At 35.5% G+C, this 25,472-nt stretch overlaps 1 protein-coding gene across 1 annotated transcript in view; it reads left to right on the top strand.

Moving 5' to 3' along the window:
* Positions 1–640: 640 nt before the first annotated feature.
* SLC4A10 (solute carrier family 4 member 10) overlaps positions 641–25,472 on the top strand; it is a 223,931-nt gene continuing 199,099 nt past the window's right edge. The window contains exon 1 of the mRNA XM_007464496.1: positions 641–721. Within this exon, the coding sequence (XP_007464558.1) occupies positions 641–721 (81 nt within the window). The remainder of the gene's footprint in view (positions 722–25,472) is intronic.

The raw sequence follows: 25,472 nt of genomic DNA, 5'->3' as shown, positions 1-25,472 counted from the left end.
CATTTACCTATTTATCTATCTACTGTTATACACAATTATCAAAGATTGCCAGAATAAAAACTCATCATTTTTAGGGACTTAAATTTTGATGGGTTGGATGAGTGACGATACACATGGTTTGGAGGAAAGAGTCCTTTTTTAGAGTATAATTTTGCTTGTTAAATCATTAAAGCTTAGTTATATATGGAGAAAACTGCCTAATAATTATGAACTAACATTTTAACATGGCATTTACAACAGATACATTAGACACAATTAAATAGAATGTTGCTTATTTTTAAAGGAATGACAAAAAAAATCAAACTTTCCTTGGCATGTGAAATCTTTATATTATCAGGAGTGGGAAATCTGAAAGATGTGGTTCATTCTCTGTTTGGATGATGCAGAATTGCTCTAAGCAGTAAGCTTACTGTTTTCAGACAGCATTAGCAGCTTTAGCAAATACAACTGTGTCATCCTCCCTTAATACGCAGTGTTTGTAACTGCAAAGGGGAGATGATAAACAGCATATGAGATCTGATATCTTCATGATGACTTAAACAGATACTGATGGACAGATCTGCTGTTTGATGTTTTATTCACTAGCCTTGAAGATGCTGAGACATAGAGATGGCTGTGATTATCTTTTGTAAGACAGGAAATGCAATCTTTAGGGGTCTCTGGAAATAGAAGGGTTATGCAGTCTGGAACCTGTGAGCCTTTTCAATCTCTAAGTCATCAGGTATGACATCATGAATTATGATTATACCATTAGATTGTAGAGTTATTGCTTTTTCTAGCTCTTAGTCATTTACAACATATTAATCAATGTAATTGTTTATCATTAGATTTTCCTTAGGGTATTTGAACAAGTAATATTTATAGCACTAGATACCAATTAAACAATATGAATTTTAGAAATGTGTGTGTGTTTAAGTTTGTGTTTACTGTAGCTTTTTATGAGGAAGTGGGAGGTAAGGAAATAGATTCTTTGTATGTGATTAAGGGCAAGGTTTTGGGCTCTACAGATTTTTCCAGATTAAACCTGAATACAGTCAAATTGCATCTTTTATTTCAAATGATGAAAATAGCATAAATTGTTCAAAGTTATAAGGATACACCATAGCTAGCTGCTTGTATATAGTGACATATTAAAAATTTTTATCTGGGATTACTTAAGCATAGAAATAGATGTTGCTACCATTGTACTGTACAACCACACAGCAACCCAAGTGTGATGAGTAGAATCATGTTTATCAGCATCTGAGCTATTTTCCTGAAATTTGTGTTTCAGTATCTAAACTATTTTAGAAGGCATTACTTTTAATCATTTCTCAGATCTATTGAAATAATTATGCTCTTTGTCTTCTTAATGTAGAGATCTTCTAAGGTATTGCTTATAGATTAAAGTAGATGATAAATCTGTTTTTTGTTTTGGTTTGGTTTTTTACACAGAAATCTGGTGACATATAAGCCTGTTTAATGTTTTTGACCCAGAGATATTCTACATTTGTTTACTTTCATTTTCACAATGAAAAGACTTGACTACATTAAACATGTTAACTACAAAGAGTAGAAAATCATCACAGCAAAGAATTTGGATTTATATATCTATTTTATGCTGAAACTCTGCTATTTATTTTAAACCACTTTTCCCTATCACGTTTAATTTTGTTTGTTATAGCATGTCCTCAGAATTACATGCTTGGGTAAGAAACTGTGCCTCTGTTTGACATTCAGATTTTGAAGGAAAATTATTGTATTTTTTTATGTTATAATATTTCTGCCTCAGTATTAGGGGACTTGGCAGATACTTGACAAGGCATTCCATATTAAATGAGCAAAAAGAGAGAAAATGTTGCAGCATTTCTCAGCAGAAACATACTTTTGTCTTCGTGATTCCATAGCTTGATTAGAATTTAATAGCTCATCATGGTAAAATGATGTATTAAATATGAATATATTTATCAAAAGACTGAAGTGGAAGTCTGAAACAGTGATTTGATTCAGTTAAGGGGTCAGTTTCTCCTTTTTAATTAAAAGCACACTAAAAATTATACCTACTGATATTGGCTATAATTTATAGTTATTCAGGCTACTTAGTCAGCTTAGATTCTTATTAGCAGGGAAGACTGCCATATTCTTAAGCTTGATTAGTTTTGGAATGATTTGAATATACCTTTTAGTTGCTACAAAACCTGTTTAATCTGTTAGAATTTATTTCCAGTATTTGCATGTATTAGTCACTATGAGTACATTCTGTTTCTTGGCATTGCTTTGGGATTCCTCTAGGTATTGGTTTCACAACATTCTGCTAGTTTTTCACTGTATTTTTGACCTTTCAAGAGAACCAAACCATAAAAATTCTTAGTTACCTTCTTCAGTGGCACTTAAATGAGGATATCTCAATAATTCTGTAAGGTGAAAAAAATTACTGTCTTAGAGTTATTTCTTTTACAAAGTGGAGAAAAATTTCTCCTTGTTGCTATGTCAAAATATATAACATTAAAAAATTAAGATTGATTAAAATGTCACAGACATTTAATGTAATGTCAGCCTTTTTCCTGTACAGCAAGATGATCTTGACCTTTTGAATGGTGAAACTGATTGTACATCTGCTCAGTAACAATTGGTCATCTTCTTTTAGCAATGGTTGCCTCTACCTGTACCATTTTATACATGCGTTTCATTATATATAGTAAAGGTTTCTGAAGGTAAGCTGTCTGTAAACAACTATTTGAGTAATTGTTCAATTGTAAACAACTATTTGAGTAATTTGAGTAATTGTGAAATATGATCATTTGCACAATACTGTATGTGGTGTGAGGAGAATACAGAAAAGAAAGAGTTGTTTCCTGCTTTGAAGATTATGAGAAAATGTACATAATGAGCTATGTTCACATTTTGAATTGACTTTTCAAAAGTGGTATGCTACAGTCAGTTTTAATTTAATTTATAAATTGGTGAATCTTAGGATGAGTTACATATAATTCTTTTTATCCTCATGTAAATCTCTTGATATTAGAGAAATAAAAGATTGGGTCAAACTGTATAATCAAGCATTTTGTAATTTTGATAACTGCATTAACTTCTTTTATAACACATTAAATTCTTTTTATTAGGGCATTATAAACTGTGAATAAATAAAATAACATTGTAAGTTTTATAAGCCATAGTTTTCAATTTGAGAGTGAAGGGAGATCTAGCCCACTGGCAGGAGGCAGAAGCAGGAACCCCAGGAATCAGCTCAAAACAGGGATGTGACCAATCCAGTATAATTCCAGGCTAGGCATAGGTCATTATGTATTATGGAAGGGGGTTTTGATTTAGTAGGGATTAAACTTTGGAAACAAGGCGTAACAAGTTTGGAGTGTTTAATGCTAGGTAGGTCATTTATGGAGTACTTTGAATAAACTGGGGAGGATAGGATTCACCTTAGTCTCTGAGGAAGAAGACTGGGAGGAACTAGTAGGGAAGTAGACCTTAACCAGCTGGCTGTTAGACATCCAAGTGCTACTGTCTTCTCTTTCGTATCAGTGTGCTGGCTGAAAGCAGGGAGGTGGGTAGAGCAGATGCAGAAACCTTGTTTCCCTAGAATCCTAGATTGGAGCATGCTGCTCAATAGTGCCTGTTTTCTTGGATTAGAGCAATAGAAAATTGATTTACAAATTCTTCTGGTTTGTATAGTATGGTAGTGAAGCATCCAGACTGCCGTGTTCACTAGGTTCAAATCTTAGCTACACCGCTTACTAGCTGTATGATCATGGGCAAGTTATTGAACCTTTCTGAGTATCAGTTTCCTCAGATGTGATATAGGGATAGTAATGGTGCCTACCTCAAAGAGTTGTGAAGATCAAGCAAGTTAATGTATATAAAGTACCTCTAAGAGTACTGGTATATACTAAGCACATTACTGCCAATGTTATTTATTGGCATTATTGACATTATTATGTACACCCTTAGAGCTAGGATGGGCTATTGGTAATGGTCGTCATGAGTTTAATTTTGATCTCTCTCCCTCACTCTTCTTATCAAGTAAGAAATTCAGTCAAAAACACGTGGTACACTGAAGTAAAGATGGTTATAAAAATGCAAACAAGAAAAACATGCTACATCTGACTAAATTCTAACATTGACTGACTATAAGAATTGTGACTTGATGAAAAATTTTGTTTAAAGTTTTTTTGCACCTGCTTACTAGCCTGATTTAAACTTCTATTAAGATCCTATGTGTAGAGATCCTTTGCTTTCCTATATTTTACCAACTACTTCATTAGAGGAAAATTACTGGGTCTTTGGGAAAACTTAACGACAATGTCAGGTCTTCTTTAGTAACAGTTGGAGATTAAAATTAAGGAGTAAAATCAAGGTTTAAATAAAATAATAAACAAGTTATATAGTTTAGGTTTAATGATCTGAGTTATTTTTTAAATCATAAAAAATGTCTTCGACAGAAACTTCACTGAAAATTATACTCAGCTTGTTTTAGTAATTTTTTAAAAAAATTATTTATTTATTTATGGCTGTATTGAGTCTTCATTGCTGCACGTGGGCTTTTTCTCGTTGCCGTGAGCAGGGGCTACTCTTCGTTGCACTGCGCAGGCTTCTCATTGCGGTGGCTTCCCTTGTTGCAGAGCGCGGGCTCTAGAGCGCAGGCTCAGTAGTTGTGGTGCATGGGCTTAGTTGCTCCGTGGCATGTGGGATCTTCCCAGACCAGGGCTCAAATCCATGTCCCCTGCATTGGCACGTGGATTCTTAACCACTGTGCCACCAGGAAAGTCCCTACTAATTTTATTTGTTAATGAAAATTTTTATTCTAGATGAAAGACTAAAATGAAATATGCTATAAATACAATGCTATATATGAATAAGACAGTTCAAGTTCTTATTTGATAGAGTATACTATTTTGAATTGCTGGTGTTATTTAATGTAAGAACATCAATTTGCTTAAAAATTGCCAAGCTCCTAAGTACAAGTGTGTAATTTGATATTTGGATGAAATCTAAATCTAAATCTTAAATAATCTTAAGTGTTACATTTTGTGACATTTTTGCATTTTAGTTCTCTTCTCTTGAGAAATTTTCTCAATGTGCAGCTATTTCCCCAAATTGGCACACAGTCAATCAAATCTCAGCACAATGCAATTTGTTAAAACAAACAAAAACCCAAACATACAGAACCCTACAGTGTTCCAGTAAGCGCAGTACTGGATGTAAAGGATGTAAAGACCAATGGGTCCCTGCCTTCAGGAATTCATAGGTAGTGAATTGTAAACACTAAATACAAGTAACTATAACAGAATGTGGAAAGCACTGAGTGCCACAGAGATTCAAAAGAGATATGAAAGAAGCATAAATTATTCTGCTATGAGTTCAGTGGACAGAATATGTCAAGCTGAGTGGGGAGAGAAGAAGAGAAGTTAGATGGGGAGTTGGGGAAGTATGGTAATGTAGCATCTGAGTTAGACCTTGAAGAGTGGCCAAGATAGGGAAAAGGTCATTTTGGGCAGAGGAAACAACATGAGTAAAAGTTGGGAGACAGAAAGCAAATAATATGTTTGAGTAGTATGGAATAGTTCATTTTGGCTTATAACCTGTTGGGGTAATTCAAACTATCACAGGGAAGATTTGTTGGGACCAGATAATGCAGAATCTTGAGTGTTAGATTATGATTACTAAACTGAGAACATTTCTGTGCTGAACTACTTGTTCTTGGGAGAAAATAAAATAAAAAGCAAAGGAACAGAACCTGTATTTTGCAGTCATTTTCAGAGCTCTAACTCTCTTGAGACTTTGAAAATGAAAATTAAATTCCTGAGTAGATTTAGTAGTTAGTAGACAAGGTAGGGGGTAGAAGCAAAATGAAGGATTTTAATAAAATTCTCTATCAAAGTTGCACGTGAGAGCATTTCTCAGTCTATCCACAACCACTCAAAAGTCCTACATTTCAGATCCTGAGAGACCTCCTGCTTGTCCCTAATGTAAACTCTATTTTATTGGTAGGTAATCAGATTTAGCTTTGGCTTTATTTTATTTTATTTTATTTTTGCAATACGCGGGCCTCTCACTGCTGTGGCCTCTCCCGTTGCGGAGCACAGGCTCCGGACACGCAGGCTCAGCGGCCATGGCTCACGGGCCCAGCCGCTCCGCGGCATGTGGGATCCTCCCGGACCGGGGCACAAACCCGCGTCCCCTGCATTGGCAGGCGGACTCCCAACCACTGCGCCACCAGGGAAGCCCTGGCTTTATTTTTGACATTTCCTAGACCAAGGACAATCTAGAGGGATCATTTTAATACAATGAATATGCATGTCACTATGGTGAATATTTGGGTAATAAGGACTTTATCTTAGGAAAAATTGGAAGGAGAAATTGCTATTTATAACCATGGAAGTTAAAGGGATATTTAAGCTTTGCTCTTTGTTAATATAGCAATGATAAAGTAAACTGTCATTGCTAATACCTTTAATATCACATTTAAATCTTCTACTCCACACACCAGAATTTAGTCAGTATCGTGTGAGGTTAGTAAAAAAGCTGGGTAACATCCAAGAGCAGATTTCCTTTAGGTGTGACATCTGGGATGTGACTTTTGTTATCAGGAGGATGATATTTGTGCATGGGAATTGTGAAAAAATTGGAATTGAATCCTCTTATTTAGTACATCAACCATATAAAGTATGTCAGAAATAAACTAATGGAGCTTCCCTGGTGGTGCAGTGGTTGAGAGTCCGTCTGCCGATGCAGGGGACACGGGTTTGTGCCCCGGTGTGGGAGGATCCCACATGCTGCGGAGCGGCTGGGCCCGTGAGCCATGGCCGCTGAGCCTGCGTGTCCGGAGCCTGCGCGTCCAGAGGCTGTGCTCCGCAGCGGAAGAGGCCACAACAGTGAGAGGCCCGTGTACTGCAAAAAAACAATAAAAACAAAAAAAAGAAATAAACTAATGGAATTCCACAAGTGTGAGTAAAAATGAAACCAGACAGAATTGCTCTTCTGGCCCTTTATTTAGAGCAATAGCAGACCCATATAATTGAGAGTACTCTGTTTCTTTCTGTAGAAGTCTACGTTATTTGAAAAACCCATTTTTCTAGAAGTTCTTGTGAAGTTGTTTTTATTAATCCTGTGACTTCACATTGCCTGGGAAATAGCCATACATATGGTAGGGGCCCAATAAGTTTTCAATACTTATTTTAGAATCATAGATCCATTTCTGGGAGAAACTTTGGAGAACATTGGGCTTTGGGTTGCTTTAAAACTTTTAAACACTTTTTACCTTAGAAAACAGATAAAAGACATTACTGAAATGATCCTTTCTTTATCCCAATCCTTTTTTAAAAATGATAATACAGGAATATAAGTAGGTTAAAAAGGTAATTGAATATTCTTTTATCAAACTTCTCTTTATAAAAGGCAACAGAACTTAGTTTCAGTGAAGTGCGTTGCTAAATGTGCTGCATATAAATGGATACCATCTATTTCTAGCCATTCCTTTCTTTCAAATTTTATTCAAACTCATAATAATTTATTGAGTCTATTGTGTAGTATGGAGGGAGGCAGTAGAGCACAGTAGTTAAGAGCTCAAGTTAATAGAGCTGGATTTGCTTCCTTAGACCCCCATATCCTCCACTTACAGACAGTATTTATCTTAGTAATATTACCTCACCTCTCTTTCTCAATACTGTCATCTGTAAAATGACGGTACTAATATGCTAATCTCTAGGCTTGTAATGAAAATCAATTGAATTAATGAATTAATGTAATTAAATTGCTTCAAACAGTGACTATCTTAACAAATATTAGTTATTATAATTACTCCCCACTGGACTAGGTAAAGTTGAGGAGAAAGCAACAAAAGATAAACAAGATATAAAACAACTCCACCCCTTCAAGGAATTTACATTATAGTATATGTAAAGTATCACCTGTATATGTATATAAATATAAAATACATACACACACAAACACATATGTAGTATATATGTATGTATACATACACACACATTATACTTTAATCATATATAGTACACTAAAAAGAAACTAAACAACTTGCCTAAGATCAAAATTGCCAGCAAAGGATAGGATGATATGGGATTTAAACCAGGAGGTCTAGCTCTACAGCTCTTGCTCTTAACCACTGTGTTATACTGCTTAAGGTTATATACATTCAAATTAGATACTAGATAGCCTTGTATAAGTTAGTATATTCTAAATACCAAATTGAGATGAGAGACATCAAGATGAACTGAAAGTGCTGTGGAAGACTTCATGTAAGAGGCATGATGACTTTCATCTGACACATTCTTTTTGATTTCTCTTCCACTACAAATAACATGTATAAAGTCTTTAGCACAGTTTCTACCATAGGTAATAAATTATAGTTGTTATTATTATCACAATCTTTCTGATAACTGCTTCTAAATCTCCCCTAATTGGTGCAATGTGCTGTTTGAAAACCATAAATCTAAACTATGCTCATGACTTAAATTACCCATCAGTGATTCTTAATTGTAATTATGCATCAAAATCAAATTTTTAAAAACATTGATGCCCCAGGCTTATTTCAGAAGTACTAAAAAAAGTCTATGGATTTTTAGCCCAGGCTTCTATATTTACAAAAAGCTTTCCAAGTGAATCTGATGGGCTGCCAAAATTGAGAAATGCTGCTTTACATGGTGGTGAATTGCAAATCTTTATCTTAAATCTACATCTTAACCTCTATCTAGTGTTCCAGTCTGCATCTCTGCTCATTTATCTCATCAATATCTCAAACTTGGTATGCCCCAAGAAAAACATTATTTTATCTTCAAAACCTCTTTGTCTTTCCTAGCATGATGACCTAGTAATAATTTTCAACTTTTTAATCCAACCATAGGTCCAATTATTCACTAAGTTATATAGATTCTTTCTTCCAAGTAGTCCAAAATTTACCTTTTCTTTCCATTCCCCATTGTCTTGATCTCAATGTAAGTTCACATTCATTTCTCACCTGGACTACTGTAGTCATTTCTTAATTGGTATTTCTTTTTTCTTCCCATTGCTCATCTCCAAAGCAACCTGTTCACTCCTCAGCTACCAGAGTATTCTTTCTAAAATGGAAACCAAGAACAGGCATTTGCCTACTTAAACTCATTCTAAGGCTCCCCATTACCTTCATGATAATTTTCAGAGTTCAGATAAGTGAGAACATACAATATTTATCTTTTCCTGTGTGACTTATTTCACTTAGCATAATGTCCTCAAGGTCCATCCATGTTGTTGCAAATGGCAGGATTTCCTTCTTTCTCATGGCTAAATAATATTCCACTACATTTATTTTATTCATTCATCTATTGAAGTACACTTAGGTTGTTTCCATATTTTGGATATCATCAATAATATGGCAACGAACATGGGAGTGCAGACATTTCTTTGAGATAGTTATTTTATTTCCTTCAAATACTTACCCAGAAGCGGTACAGCTAGATCATATGGTAGCTCTATTTTTAAGTTTTTGAGGAATGAGGAAGTGACATTTAAACTTAGCCATTTTTAGTTAAACTTAGTCTAAATTCTACTAGTTAGAGAGAGACAGCCTCTCTCAAATCTTTTAAAATGCTGTTCTCTTTGCCTATAATGCCTTTGGTCCCTCATTTCTCTTGTTTTTGCCTGGCTAACTCTCTCTTATGTCTCAAGATTTATTTAGTTTAAGCATTACCTCCTTTTGAAACATCCCCTCATCTCTTCAGAGTGAATTAGGTGTTTTTTCTATATCTTCTTCTGGATCCTAGTATTTACCTTAAATGAAGCACAATACATGCTGTACTGAAGTCATTGAATTTCCTGTCTTGACTGTGAACTGCTTAAAGGCAAAGTTAATGTCTTTTACTTTTTTCAAGCCAGCACTAATATTATTCCTGGCACATTGTAACTACTTAGTAAATTTTTGTTGAATATCAAAATGGGTAATGAGTATGAAATGTTCATGGAAACATATGGCCTAGGTCACTTTGGACACCATTAGGAATTCATAGTAGCTGAGGTGTATAAGCAGGACTGGACAAGTGTTTAAAAGTTAAATTAAGGAATTTTAGATTTTATACTTAACTAATATAATATCGTTGCAGTGTAGCATATTGATTAAGAGTATTGACCTGCTGGGACTTCCCTGGTGACACAGTAGTTAAGAATCGCTTTCCAGTGCAGGGAACACAGGTTCGATCCCTGGTCTGGGAAGATCCCACATGCCACGGAGCGATGAAGCCCGTGCGCCACAACTACTGAGCCTATGCTCAAGAGCCCGCAAGCCACAACTACTGAGCCTGTGTGCTACAACTACTGAAGCCCGTGCGCCTAGAGCCTGTGCTCGGCAACAAGAGAAGCCACCTCAATGAGAAGCCCGTGCACCACAAAGAAGAGTAGCCCCCGCTCGCCCCAACTAGAGAAAGCCCCCGCGCAGCAACAAAGACCCAGTGCAGCCAAATAAAAATAAATAAATAAATAAATGTTAAAAAAAAGAGTATTGACCTGCCTTCAAACCCTGCCTCTGCCTCTTAGTAGCTAAGGGTTCCTGGGAAAGTTTCTTAGCCTCTTTAAGTCTCAGAATATTCAACCATTTTGAAGATTTTTAATGAGTAACAGTATGTAAAGTTCTTGCACTGTACCTGGCAGGTTGTAAGCCTTACAATGTTACTTATTATTATTATTGCAATTGTATGCAACATTGAGAAAAATCAGACAGCTAAGGGACTAACAGTTTCAGAATGTAGGGTTAAAATTATCCAATGATTCACCATTTAGCTGGCAATCAGAAAACCAAAATTTTAGTTCTAGTTCTGTCTCTGCTATTGGCTTACTGTAAAGCTTGAATGTGTATCAGTTTCCTCATACAAAAAAGTATGTTAATGCTTTTAATGTATGTTAATGCAAAAGTAGTAGTGTTAATGCTTTCCTCACCAGGATGTTGTAATCATTTGAGATGTCTAAAGAAAATAAACTGTTAAATTATAAAGAGTGGGAATCTATATTCTTTGAAGTCATTGATATCATCATGCTTTTGTACAAGCTGTGCCATCATTTGCCTGGAATGCTCTTCTTATTCACCTTGATAATCCTGTTTTTCCTTTAAGACCCAGTTTAAGCATCAGTTACTGGGATTAGGTGGTCATTTATATATCCCTTAGAATGCTAAGCCTACTTCTGGTATAACATTTACCATGTATAACATTTGAAAAAACACCTACTTGTATGTCTTCTCCCATAGAATGTAAAATTCTAGAAGGCAAGTGTGTCTTATAATTCGGTATTCCCACTGCTAGTACAGATTCTGGCACATGTTAAATTATTAGTAAATATTAACTCAAAGAATGGATTATGTTATATAAATTTAAGAATACTGAAGTATGTTTTAAAGCAGCAAAAATGTTTCTGAAGCTCATTCAAAGGTTGTTTCCTGTGAACTGGAGATTAGAAAATGTGGTAATAGTTACAATGAACTATAATAATAGCAGAATAAATATTAACAGTAGAATAATAGCAAGAAGAAAATATTACCCTGGTAGATATTTTCTGAAAATATAGCAAAGATGAAGGAAAATCAGGAGACTTTAGGTATAACTACCAGGTAGAATACACCCAGCTACATTTCCTTTCTCCCAAAATCCTATTAAAGAGACAATTAATGGTATTTCTAACCTTTTCTCTATACCAAAACTAAATTAGGGTGGGGAAAATTGGAGAGGAAAAAAAACAGTGACAAAATTTTGTGAGCAAAAAAGCAGAAGGAAAATGTCAAGTGACTTGGCTAACTGAGAAAACAGAATTGTAAACTAGCATTGGCAAAAGCTGAGAACCAGCACAATTTATACTGAAGCATCCTGAAAGGCACCAGACACCTCTCAAAGAGAGAATCAAGCTACTAAAGTAAAAAGTATTGAATTAAAATTCAGTCACATTTCCGGATCATCTTTCTCCTTTACTTCAGTCAACTAGACAAATATCCCACCTCTACTCCAGCAATAGACTGGAGAGGGGAAACGTCCGGAGCCTGTGCTTCGCAACGGGAGAGGCCACAACAGTGAGAGGCCCGCGTACTGAGAAAAAGAAAAAAAGAGGCCAATGTTTTTTTGGATTTGATATCAAAAACAAAGGTAACAAAAGCAAAAATAAACAAGTGGAACTACATAAATTAAAAGGCTGCTTCATAGCAAAGGAAACCATCAACAAAATGAAGAGGCAACCTACTGAATGGGAGAAAATATTTGCATATCATATATTCTGATAAGGGGTTAATATCTAAAATATGTAAAGAACTCATACAACTCAATAGCAAAAAGACAATCCTATTAAAAAATGGGCAGAGCACCTGAATAAACATTTTTTCCAAAGAAAATATATGGACAGCCAACAGGTACATAAAAAGATGCTCATTAATTATCAGGGAAATGCAAATGAAAACCACAATCAGACATCACCTCACACCTGATAGAATGGCTGTTATCAAAAAGCCAAGAAATGACAAGTGTTTGAGAGGGTGTGGAGAAAAGGGAACCCTATGCGCTGTTGGTGGGAATGTAAATTGGGGGAGCCACTATGGAGACTCCTCAAAAAGAGAACTACCAAATGATCCAGCAATTACACTTCTGGGTATTTATCCAAAGAAAACAAAAGCACTAACTCAAAAAGATATATATATATCTATATAGATAAATATATATAGATCTATCTATCTATCTATCTTTATATATCTCCATTCCTAATGTTCATTGCAGTGTTATTTACAATAGCCAAGATATGGAAACAACCTAAGTGTTCATTGACAGATGAACAGATAAAGAAAATGTGGTGTATGTATTGTATAGGCAGTGGAATATTATTCAACCATTAAAAAAAAGAATGAAATGAACTCTTGCCATTTGCAACAACATGGGTGGAACTTGAGGGCATTATGCTAAGTGAAATAAGTCAGACAGAAAGACAAATACCATATGATTCAATAATGAATTAATTTTACATATATAATTATTTTTATTTACAATCCCTATTTTGCATATGAGTCACAAAGAACTTGTGCAAAGTCATATGGCTAAGTAAGTAGTAAGCGCCATAACTGGATATGAACCCTGGAGGTCTGGTTTTAGAGATTTTCTTAGGCACCACTCTGCTTCCTCTTATCTTAGCACCTATTAATAGCATGAATTTAATAAATGAGAGCTGTTTATAGTATAAGACTAGCTATAAATTCGTTTTGGCTGTTTCTTTTAGATACTAAGTAGAGGAGGAGATTAATCACATATATTTCTTTTTTTTTTAATTGTGATACAACTTTTACATACTATTTTCAAACTTGTAAAATAATACACCTTATTTTTGTGGATATTTACATATGTGGTAAAAGTGTAAAAACATACATGGAGATAATGTGCATACTGGCTATTTATTGTGCATCTTTATTGGTTTAATTGCTTTACAATGTTGTGTTCATTTCTGCTGTACAACAAAGTGAATCAGCTGTATGCATACATATATCCCCACATCCCCTCCCTCTTGAGCCTCCCTCCCACCCTCCCCTCCCTATCCCACCCCTCTAGGTCGTCACAAACACCAAGCTGATCTCCCTGTGCTATTCAGCAGCTTCCCACTATCTATTTTACATTTGGTAGTGTATATATGTCAATGCTACTCTCTCACTACGTCCCAGCCTCCACTTCCTGCCCTGTGTCCTCAAGTCCATTCTCAACATTGTCATCTTTATTCCTGCCCTACCACTAGGTTCATCAGTACCATTTTTCTAGATTCCATATATATGCGTTAGCATATGGTATTTGTTTTCCTCTTTCTGAATTACTTCACTCTGTCTGACAGACTCTAGGTCCATCCACCTCACTACAAATAATTTTGTTCCCTTTTATGGCTGAGTAATATTCCATTGTATACATGTGCCACATCTTCTTTATCCATTCATCTGTTGATGGACATTTAGTTTGTTTCCATGTTCTGGCTATTGTAAATAGTGCTGCAATGAATATTGTGGTAAATGTATCTTTTTGAATTATGGTTTTCTCAGGGTATATGCCTGAGTAGTGGTATTGCTAGGTCATATGGTAGTTCTATTTGTAGTATTTTAAGGAACCTCCATACTGTTCTCCATAGTGGCTGAATCAATTTACATTCCCACCAACAGTGCAAGAGGGTTCCCTTTTCTTCACACCCTCTCCAGCATTTATTGTTTCTAGATTTTTTTTTTTCCTGCTTTACACGGGCCTCTCACTGTTGTGGCCTCTCCCATTGCAAAGCACAGGCCCCGGACGCGCAAGCTCAATGGCTGTGGCTCACGGGCCTAGCCGCTCCACGGCATGTGGGATCTTCCCGGACCGGAGCACGAACCTGTGTCCCCTGCAGGGCTCTCAACCACTCTCAACCACTGCGCCACCAGGGAAGACCTGTTTCCAGATTTTTTGATGATGGCCATTCTGACCAGTGTGAGGTGATACCTCAATGTGGTTTTGATTTGTCTTTCTCTGATGATTAACATTGTTGAGCATCTTTTCATGTGTTTGTTGGCCATCTGTATGCCTTCTTTGGAGAAATGTCTATTTAGGTCTTCCACACGTTTTTGGATTGGGTTGTTTGATTTTTTGATATTGAGCTGCATGAGCTGCTTGTATATGTTGGAGATTAATCCTTTGTCAGTTGCTTCATTTGCAAATATTTTCTCCCATTCTGAGTGTTGTCTTTTAGTCTTGTTTATGGTTTCCTTTGCTGGGCAAAAGCCTTTAAGTTTCATTAGGTCCCACTTATTTAGTTTTGTTTTCATTTCCATTACTTTAGTAGGTGGATTAAAAAGGATCTTGCTGTGATTTATGTCATAGAGTGTTCTGCCTATGTTTTCCTCTAAGAGTTTTATAATGTCTGGCCTTACATTTAGTTCTTTAACCCATGTTGAGTTTATTTTGTTTTGTATGGTGTTAGGAAGTGTTCTTTAATCCATACTGAGTTTGTTTTTGTTTTGTATGGTGTTAGAAAGTGTTCTAATTTCATTCTTTTACATGTAGCTGTCCAGTTTTCTCAGCACCACTTATTGAAGAAGCTGTCTTTTCTCCACTGTATATTCTTGCCTCCTTTATCAAAGATAAGATGATCATATTTCCATGGGTTTATCTCTGAGCTTTCTATCCTGTTCCATTGATCTATATTTCTGTTTTTGTGCCATTACCATACTGTCTTGATTATTGTAGCTTTGTAGTATAGTCTGAAGTCAGGGAGCCTGATTCCTCCATCTCCGTTTTTCTTTCTCAAGAGTGCTTTGACTATTTGGGGTCTTTCGTGTTTCCATACAGATTGTAAAATTTTTTGTTCTAGCTCTGTGAAAAATGCCAGTGGTAGTTTGATAGGGATTGCACTGAATCTGTAGATTGCTTTGAGGAGCATCATCATTTTCACAATGTTGATTCTTCCAATCCAAGAACATGGTATATCTCTCCATCTGTTTGTATAATCTTTAATTTCTTTCATCAGTGTCTTATAGTTTTCTGCATACAGGTCTTTTGCCTCCTTAGGCAGGTTTATTCCTGGGAATTTTTTCTTTTTGTTGCAATGGTAAATGGGAGTGTTTCCTTAATTTCTCTTTCTGATCTTTTGTTGTTAGTGTATAGGAAAACAAGAGATTTCTGTGCATTCTTTTTATATCCTGTTACTTTACCAAATTCATTGATTAGCTCTAGTAGTTTTCTGGTAGCATCTTTAGGATTCTGTATGTATAGTGTCATGTTATCTGCAAACAGTGATAGTTTTACTTCTTCTTTTCCGATGTGGATTCCTTTTATTTCTTTTTCTTTGCTGATTGCCGTGGCTAAAACTTCCAAAACTATGTTGAATAATAGTGGTGAGAATGCGCAACCTTGTCTTGTTCCTGATCTTAGAGGAAATGCTTTCATTGTTTTACCATTCAGCATGATGTTGGCTGTGGGTTTGTCATATATGGCCTTTATTATGTTGAGGTAGGTTCCCTCCATGCCCACTTTCTGGAGAGTTTTTTTCACAAATGCGTGTTAAGTTTCGTCAAAAGCTTTTTCTGCATCTATTGAGATTATCATATGGTTTTTATCCTTCAATTTGTTAATATGGTGTATCACATTGATTGATTTGCATATATTGAAGAATCCTTGCATTCCTGGGGTAAACACCACTTGATCATGGTGTATGAACCTTTTAACATGCTGTTGGATTCATTTGCTAGTATTTTGTTCAGGAGTTTTGCATCTATGTTCATCAGTGATATTGGCCTGTAATTTTCTTTTTTATGACATCTTTGTCTGGTTTTGGTATCAGGGTGATGGTGGCCACATAGAATGAGTTTGAGAGTGTTCCTCCCTCTGCTATATTTTGCAAGAGTTTGAGAAGGATAGGTGTTAGTTCTTCTCTAAATTCCTGTTAAAATTTGCCTGTGAAGCCACCTGACCCTGCACTTTTGTTTGTTGGAAGATTTTAAATCAGAGCTTCAATTTCAGTGCTTCTGATTGGTCTGTTCATATTTTCTATTTCTTCCTGGTTCATCTTGGAGGGTTGTACTTTTCTAAGAATTTGTCCGTTTCTTCCAGGTTGTCCATTTTATTGTCATAGAGTTGCTTGTAGTAATCTCTCATGATCCTTTGTATTTCTTTGGTATCAGTTGTTACTTCTCCTTTTTCTTTTCTAATTTTGTTGATTTGAGTCTTCTCCCTTTTTTCCTGCTGTGTCTGACTAACAGTTTATCAATTTTCTTTATCTTCTAAAGAACCAGCTTTTAGTATTTTTTGATATTTACCATTTTTTCCTTCATTTCATTTTCATTTATTTCTCATCTGACCTTTAGGATTTCTTTCCTTCTGCTAACTTTGGGGTGTTTTTTGTTCTTCTTCTTCTTTCTCTAATTGCTTTAGGTGTAAGGTTATGCTGTTTATTTTAGATTTTTCTTGTTTCCTGAGGTAGGATTGTATTACTATAAACTTCCCTCTTTGAATTGCTTTTGCTGCATCCCATAGGTTTGGGTCGACATGTTTTCATTGTCACTTGTTTCTAGGTATTTTTTATTTCATCTTTGAATTTTTCAGTGATCTCTTGGTTATTTAGTAGTGTGTTGTTTAGGCTTCATGTGTTTGTAGTTTTACAGTTTTTTTTTTTTTTTTTTCTGTAACTGATATCTAGTCTCATAGCATTGTGGTCAGAAAAGATGCTTGATACAATTTCAGTTTACCTAGGTGTAGTTTGTGACCCAAGATATGATCTATCCTGGAGAATGTTCCTCAATAATGTGCACTTGAGAAGAAAGTGTATTCTGTTGTTTTTGGATGGAACGTCCTATAAATATCAATTAAGTCCATCTGGTCTACTGTGTCATTTAAAGCTTGTGTTTCCTTACTTATTTTCTGTTTGGATGTTCTGGCCATTGGTGTAAGTGGGGTGTTAAAGTCTCCTAATATTATTGTGTTACTGTCAATTTCCCCTTTTATTCCTGTTAGCATTTGCCTTAGGTATAGTGGTGCTCATATGTTGGGTGCATAAATATTTACAAGTGTTATATATTCTTCTTGGATTGATCCTTTGATCATTATGTAGTGTCCTTCCTTGTCTCTTATAAGAGTCTTTAATTTTGTCTGATATGAGTCTATAGACAAAGTCTATTTTGTCTGATATGAGTATTGCTACTCCAGCTTTCTTTTGATTTCCATTTGCATGGAACATCTTTTTCCATCCCCTCACTTTCAGTCTGTATGTGTCCCTAGGTCTGAAGTGGGTCTCTTGTAGATAGCATATATAGGGGTCTTGTTTTTGTATCCATTCAGCCAGTTTGTGTCTTTTGTTTGGAGCGTTTAAGCCATTCACATTTAAGGTAATTATCAATATGTATGTTCCTGTTACCATTTTCTTAACTGCTTTGGGTTTGTTTTTATAGGTCATTTGTTTCTTTTGTGTTTCCTGCCTAGAGAAGTTCCTTTAGCATTTGTTGTAGAGCTGGTTTCGTGGTGCTGAATTCTCTTAACTTTTGCCTGTCTGTTAAACTTTTGATTTCTCTGTCGAATCTGAATGAGATCCTTGCTGGGTAGAGTAATGTTGGTTGTAAGTTTTTCCCTTTCATCATTTTAAATATATCCTTCCACTCCCTCCTGGCCTGCAGAGTTTCTGCTGAAAAATCAGCTGATAAATTTATGGGCATTCCCCTGTATATTATCTGTTGCTTTTCCCTTGCTGCTTTTAATATTTTTTCTTTGTATTTAATTTTTGATAGTTTGATTAATATGTGTTTCAGTGTGTTTCTCCTTGGGTTTATCCTGTATGGGACTCTCTGCACTTCCTGGACCTGATTGACTATTTCCTTTCCCACGTTATTGAAGTTTTCAACTATAATCTCTTCAAATATTTTCTCAGACCCTTTCTCTTTCTCTTCATCTTCTGGGACCCCTATAATTCAAATGTTGGTGTGTTTAATGTTGTCCCAGAGGTCTCTGAGACTGTCTTCAATTCTTTTGTCTTTTTTCTTTATCCTGTGCCTTGGCAGTTATTTCCACCATTCTATCTCCCAGGTCATTTATTCGTTCTTCTGCCTCAGTTATTCTGCTATTGATTCCTTCTAGAGTATTTTTAATTTCAGTTATTGTGTTGTTCACTATTTGTTTGTTCTTTAGTTCTTCTAATTGCTTCTTGTATTTTCTCCATTCTGTTTCTGAGATTTTGGATCATCTTTACTATCATTACTCTGAATTCTTTTTCAGATAGACTGCCTATTTTCTCTTCATTTGTTTGGTCTAGTGGTTTTTTACCTTGCTCCTTCATCTGCTGCTTATTTCTCTGCTTTCTCATTTTGTTTAACTTATTGTGTTTGGGGTCTCCTTTCTGCAGGCTGCAGGGTCATAGTTCCTCTGCTTCTGTTGTCTGTCCCCAGTGGGTGAGGTTGGTCCAGTGGCTTGTGTAGGCTTCCTGGTGGGGGTGACTGATGCCTGTGTGCTTGGCAGGTGGATTTGGATCTTGTCCCTCTGATGGGCAGTAATGCATCTGGTGGTGTATTTTGGGGTGTCTGTGAGCTTAGTATGATTTTAGGCAGCCTGTCTGCTAATGGGTGGCATTGTGTTCCTGTCTTGCTAATTGTTTGGTGTGAGATGTCCAGCACTGGAGCTTGCTGGCTGCTGGGTGGAGCCAAGTCTTAGTGTTGAGACAAAGACCTCTGGGAGAGAAGTCACCAATTAATTTTCCACAGGGCCAGGAGTTCTTTGGTGGCCTGATGTCCTGGACTCAGCTCTCCCACCTTGGAGGCTCAGGCCCAACCCCCGGGTGGAGCACCAAGACCCTGCAAGCCACATGGCATGGAAGAAAAGGAAGCAGAAAAAACAAAACAAAAACCAAAAATCCCAAACAAATGAACAGACAAAACCCCAAGACAAATGGCAAAAGCAAAAATAAACAGACAAAATCATGCAAAGAAACATACACACACACAATCACAAAAAGAAAAGAAAAAAAAGAGAGAGAGAGAGAAAACAAAGAAGAAGAGAGCAACCATACCAATAAACAAACCCCAAAATGAAAACAAACACTAAACACTAAACTAACAAAAACGTAAAACCAGAAATAAATTAAATGCAGAATCACATATATTTCTAATAATTGGCATTTGGTTCTTCTAAGGAGTGGAAAAAATTCTCACGTCTCAATTATACACAAATTTAATTCAGATAATAGATAGCTTTTGGTTTTGTGAAGGGAATAAATAATTGAGGAAATTTAAGAAGTTATCCATCAAAAGTTTTATATATATTTTTACTAATTTTTCTTTTTTCCTCATTTCCCATTTCAAATCTAATTCCATCTTTTCCATGTTTAAGATTTTAAATTTTCTTTCTCTATGTCCCTTGAATTTTGACATAATTAGAAAATTTAAGAGCACAGATTTTTTTTTGGTTTGGTTTTGTCCTTTTTTAGATTTAAAGGGGAAAGTAAATAAAGTGGCCCTTCTCCTTTCCCTCTCCACATTTTTGACATGTGTATAATTAGGAAAATTGCTTTGCTTAGAGTTCCTATTAAATGTAATAGAAGTTAATTTTTAGTAAATTGCATGACTACTCAGATTTCTACCACTTTACTAATGATATGATAAAATATATCACTAATAAACAATCACTGAGGCTAAAGAAAAAAATTATAGAACTGCTTAGATTTGCTTATTTTACTTTTTACATTATTTAAACACTATACTTTTTGTAGCTTAAGCATATACCTGAAGTATCTATTTTCACTGCTTGTTATCATTGAAGTTCATCTTCTAATGTTTTATCACTTACTCCTCAGAACAATTTTAGTTATGTAAAAATATCTTGAAATTCCCTTGTTTATTTAATCCATAATGCTTTACAAATATCATTTTATTATTCCTCCTCTCTGACTTGATTTGTTTGATTTAACTTATATTAGAAAACTCCTTTCTTTCTTACATTTGCAAATTATTGAATATTCAAGTCCAATTCACCTATAAATCATTAAACTACAGATACTTTGGGCTTATTTCAGTTTAAATAACTCATATAATTGACTATTGTGTATGTAGGCCAACTCAGAACTGTCCTAATTTGTGATGGGAAGGTTAAATACTTGTGCAGTACTCTAATTTTGTAGATTCTTACAAAGTTGAAAAGAACAAGCCTTTATTCACATTGGAAAGGTTAGAAATTGATAATTTTACTTAAAAATGTATCTGTATACTTTTATTCCCTTCCTATAATTGATACTTATGTCTCCTACAAGTCCATAGTATCTCAGTAAAAATATCAGGAATGGAAAAGTGTATTAATATATGGAAGGATTATAAATGTTATTATAATTCATTTTTATAATGTAAGCTGAAGTACAGATAGGTACTTAATACAGACAAAAATTACCCTTACACTGAAGTAGAAAACAATTGAATATAAAAAAATTCAAGTATTGTACAACTGGAAAGGATCTTAGATATCATGAAGTAATGTTTAAATTCATCTTATTTTTATTTTATTTTTATTTTTTTATGTCCTTCAGTTTCTTAGCTCAGGATTCCTTCTTGCATCTCATACATTGTTTCTAGAATCACTTTATTTCTTTCTGAAATATATACTTAGAAGTTCCTTTAGAAAGGATGCCTTAGTGATAAATTCTCTCAGTTTCTGTTTGTCTGAAGTGCCTTTCTTGAATGATAGCTTAGCTGGGTATCTACCTCTAGATTAACAATTATTTTTTCTTAGTATCCTGAAGATATTATTTTACTGTCTTCTGGCTTTGATTTTTGTTAGTTTGTCATTCCTTTGTAGGTAATCTCTTTCTTTTTCCTTGCTGCTTTAAAAATGTGTCATTCTGCAGTTTCACATAATATGTCTACGTGTGAATTGTCTTTTTTTTTTTTTTTTTTTTTTTTTTTTTTTTTTTGTGGTACGCGGGCCTCTCACTGTTGTGGCCTCTCCCGCTGCGGAGCACAGGCTCCCGACACGCAGGCTCAGCGGCCATGGCTCACGGGCCTAGCCGCTCCGCAGCATGTGGGATCTTCCCAGACTGGGCACGAACCCATGTCCCCTGCAATGGCAGGTGGACTCTCAACCACTGCACCACCAGGGAAGCCCCTGAATTGTCTTTTAATTATACTGTTTGTGATTACTGAATCTGAGGATTCATGTCTTCTATCAATTCTGGAAAATTTTTCACCTATTATTTTCAAGCAGTACTTCTCTCTCATCTTCTCTATTCTCATCTTCTAGCACTCCAATTGCATACATGTTAGACTTTATCATATTATCCTTCATTTAAAAATTATCTATTTCATATTTTTCACATTGTTATTCTGTGATATATTCTATATAATTTTTCAGATATTTTCCCTAGTTCCTTAATTCTTGTCTCTCCAGCCCACTGTTTTACCTGTTCATGGAGTTTTAAATTTTAAGAGTATTATCTATACAATTATTATTTCTCCACTTTCTAGAAATTATACTTTTTGCACATCAGGATTTTTTATCCTGTCCCAGGTTTTAGGAGACGTTTTCTTTCTAGGCATTTGCATTGTAATGAGAACCAAATCAGTAGTCCTGCTCTGGTCCTACTAACGTCTTTTTCCCTTATTCAGATAAATAGGGTTTTTTTTGATATTTATGCCCAAATTACCACTTTGTCTCCTTGTCTGCCTTGCAAAGATACATTGATCTTTTAAAAATCAACTGAAGTGTCTCTTTCAATGGAGCTTTTACTGACTTTCTTGGGGAAAAATAATAATCTTAATGATTGAGTTTCACCTGTATGAATTTCTTTCATGATACCATTGTGCATTGTACCTAACATGAAGCCTATAAACTCTTTGAGGGAAGGAGCTAGGTCTTATTGATTTTTGTGGCTCTGATAGTACAAATAATAATATAAATAACAATGTTATAATTAACATTTATTGAGAACTTAATACATGCTTGGCAAACTCAAGAACTTTATGTGTATTAATAAATCACCTGAGATGCAGAGAGATTACATAAAATGCTGAAGTCACACAGCTAGGAATTAATTGAAACAGGACTTAAATCCAGGAGGTATGTGGCCCCACATATGTACCCTCAGTGTTTATCCAATACTGCCTTTATGTTGACCTCCTAAAGGGAGCATCAGCAGCAGAGGGACAGGTTATACCACCAAAACTTGTACTTGAGCTCCAAACAAGATCATGGGGATGTGGCAGATGCTTAGGGAAGGACACAGCAGGACAAATAAGAAAGGCCTACAAAGACAGGTGGAGCCTCGCAGGGCATTTTACATGCAAGCAATATGAACAGAGTAGAGACAGCATGAAGCAGCAGTAGGAAATTTAGCAGCAGTTAACATCATTTTTCTGGGTACAGAATTGGGTTTATCTGCAGAAATGAGGCTGTAAGAGGACTCAACGACAAGGCAGGAATCAAGTCCAGAATTCAAAACAAACTAATCTGGAGGATCAGGTGGGCAAACAAGGCAGGAACTCAATTATGAAGGTATCACTGCCCATTAAAATATTTTTGGCTAATTGAAATTGTTCTTAACTTCTCAAACACTTTTTATCCTTAAACCATCAGATGTTAGGGCCCCTAGAAGGCCTAACAGGAGAGACAATATTCTTTGGATCACAGTGGCAGTAATAAGTACTGTACTATATGTTGTGATGAAATTAATCCTGAGCCAGAAATAGCTTAGCACTGGAAGATTTTCACCAATGAGCTTTTCAGCATTTCAACATTTCAGTATTTCAACCTGACTTTGGAGTACTTCATTTCAACAGATTAACACACCTGACATAAATGTGTAGCCCCCAACAGGTCTTTAATGTTTGCATGGGTGGAGTTTTCCAAGTAAATGATATGAGAAAAATCTTAAAATTTTAACATGATGATTTAGTTTATGCCTTCTTATCCTTATTCCTATGACAGAGGGTTTTACTCTCCAATGCTTATTCTCAGTTCTATTTTTTCTTGTATGTGTAAAGATGAAATAACATATTTACTTTGCATAAGCAAATGAAACCTAATTGCCACCTCCCCAATTAGACACTTTAGAAGCGGACTCACTTCTTTTTTATTTAAAAAAACACTGGAAAGGAGAAAGAGTGATTTATTGGACTACTTTAAATATGTTTCATATGAGTTAATTAATACAGTGTATAAAATAGATGGATTGAACTTGTATTACCATGAAATGGTATAGTCTATATTTTAAAGTAGATGCAAGATTTTCAATACCTAATTTCAAAATAATATGCTAGTAAAAATATATGGGTTCATTTATTTTATTAAACTATAATATACTAAGTGACACTCAAAGTTAGCCCTGACATATGCTTAGATCTCAGTTCAGCTAGTATGTACTGAACTCCTATGAAATGTTAATCTCTGAGCTGATGCTTTCACACCTATTGCCCTATGTAATACAGCATAATGCAATTACAAGTTAAACAGCTGACCTTTTTATATTTGTAAGATACTTTAGCTTACATGGAAAAATGAAAAAAATTAGGAGGCCTCCAGAGTAAATATGGGTGCATATGATGAATATTAACATTGAATCCAAGTGTTAATGTTTAATTTTCTTATTTTCATTATTTAAAATAAAAAGTAATGAGGAGATGGGTACAATGAGTTAAAATTCTGCATGTCTTTAATGAAACAGTAGCAACACATTATTAAAGCAAAGTATGAAAATAATGTGGTATGTGAGATGTTATGTTATTAACAGCATGTTTTAACATTACTGAAGTGAGTAAAATCAACCTTAATTTTCTGTGAAGTATTTTAACATTAATGAAAATTGACAAGTATGGAGCCCTTGGAAATAAACACTTAAGAAATGAACTCTCAGGTCATGTTTGTAAAATATATGTGTCTAAATGTTTCTACTACTTTTTAAATCAGTACTGGAAGATGTTTCATTAATGTTAAACAAGGTATTAATCCATAGGTTGAGAGAGACCCTGTAAACTGAATAAAAGGTAATTTCTACATGGATCCTCATGGGTAGAAATATATACATATATTCCTTCAGTTACAGGGAACATTCTTCACAAGAGTTTAATACCTATATTTGATTAGTTACTCTTTTTCTCTCGCTTATCACACATCCAGAAGTTTACTCTATACTCTACTTTTCATTTCTTTCAGAAATTAAGCATTCTTTTTTTAAAAAATAAATTTATTTTATTCATTTATTTTTGGCTGCATTGGGTCTTCATTGCTGTGTGCGGGCTTTCTCTATTTGTGGTGAGCAGGGACTACTCATCGTTGCAGTGCACGGGCTTCTCATTGTGGTGGCTTTTCTTGTTGTGGAGCACGGCCTCTAGGCATGTCGGCTCCAGTAGTTGTGGCTTATGGGCTGTAGAGCACAGGCTCAGTAGTTGTGATGCATGGGCTTAGTTGCTCACGGCATGTGGGATCTTCCTGGACCAGAGCTCGATCCCGCGACCCCTGCATCGACAGGCGGATTGGTAAACTCTGCGCCACCAGGGAAGCCCAGAAATTAAGCATTCTTGAGTTATTTATGCTATTGAGAACTCTGATGATTCAGAGTCTCTTCCCCACCATTTTGTCCTCTACTTTTATTCAACAGTATCTTTTTTTGTTAATAATAACATTTTTGAATTGTATTTTATTCTTACAGATTGTATAGAGACTATATTTATCAAAATACAGAGGTGGCTGTATTTATTTATTTAGGTGTTTTTTTCTTTACTGAATTATACTTGATTTACAAAGTTATATTAGTTTCAGGTGTACACAATGGTGATTCAACATTTTTATAGATAATACTCCTTTTAAAGTTATAACAGGGCTTCCTTGGTGGCGCAGTGGTTGAGAGTCCGCCTGCCGATGCAGGGGACACGGGTTCGTGCCCCAGTCCGGGAAGATCCCACATGCCGCGGAGCGGCTGGGCCCGTGAGCCATGGCCGCTGAGCCTGCGCGTCCGGAGCCTCTGCTCCACAACGGGAGAGGCCACAGCAGTGAGAGGCCCAAGTACCGCAA

This window comes from Lipotes vexillifer, unplaced genomic scaffold, assembly GCF_000442215.2.
Source record: "Lipotes vexillifer unplaced genomic scaffold, Lipotes_vexillifer_v1.1 scaffold68, whole genome shotgun sequence".
Taxonomy (NCBI): domain Eukaryota; kingdom Metazoa; phylum Chordata; class Mammalia; order Artiodactyla; family Lipotidae; genus Lipotes; species Lipotes vexillifer.
Note: the sequence above shows the minus strand (reverse complement) of the source record. Positions and strands in the feature narration are given on the sequence as shown.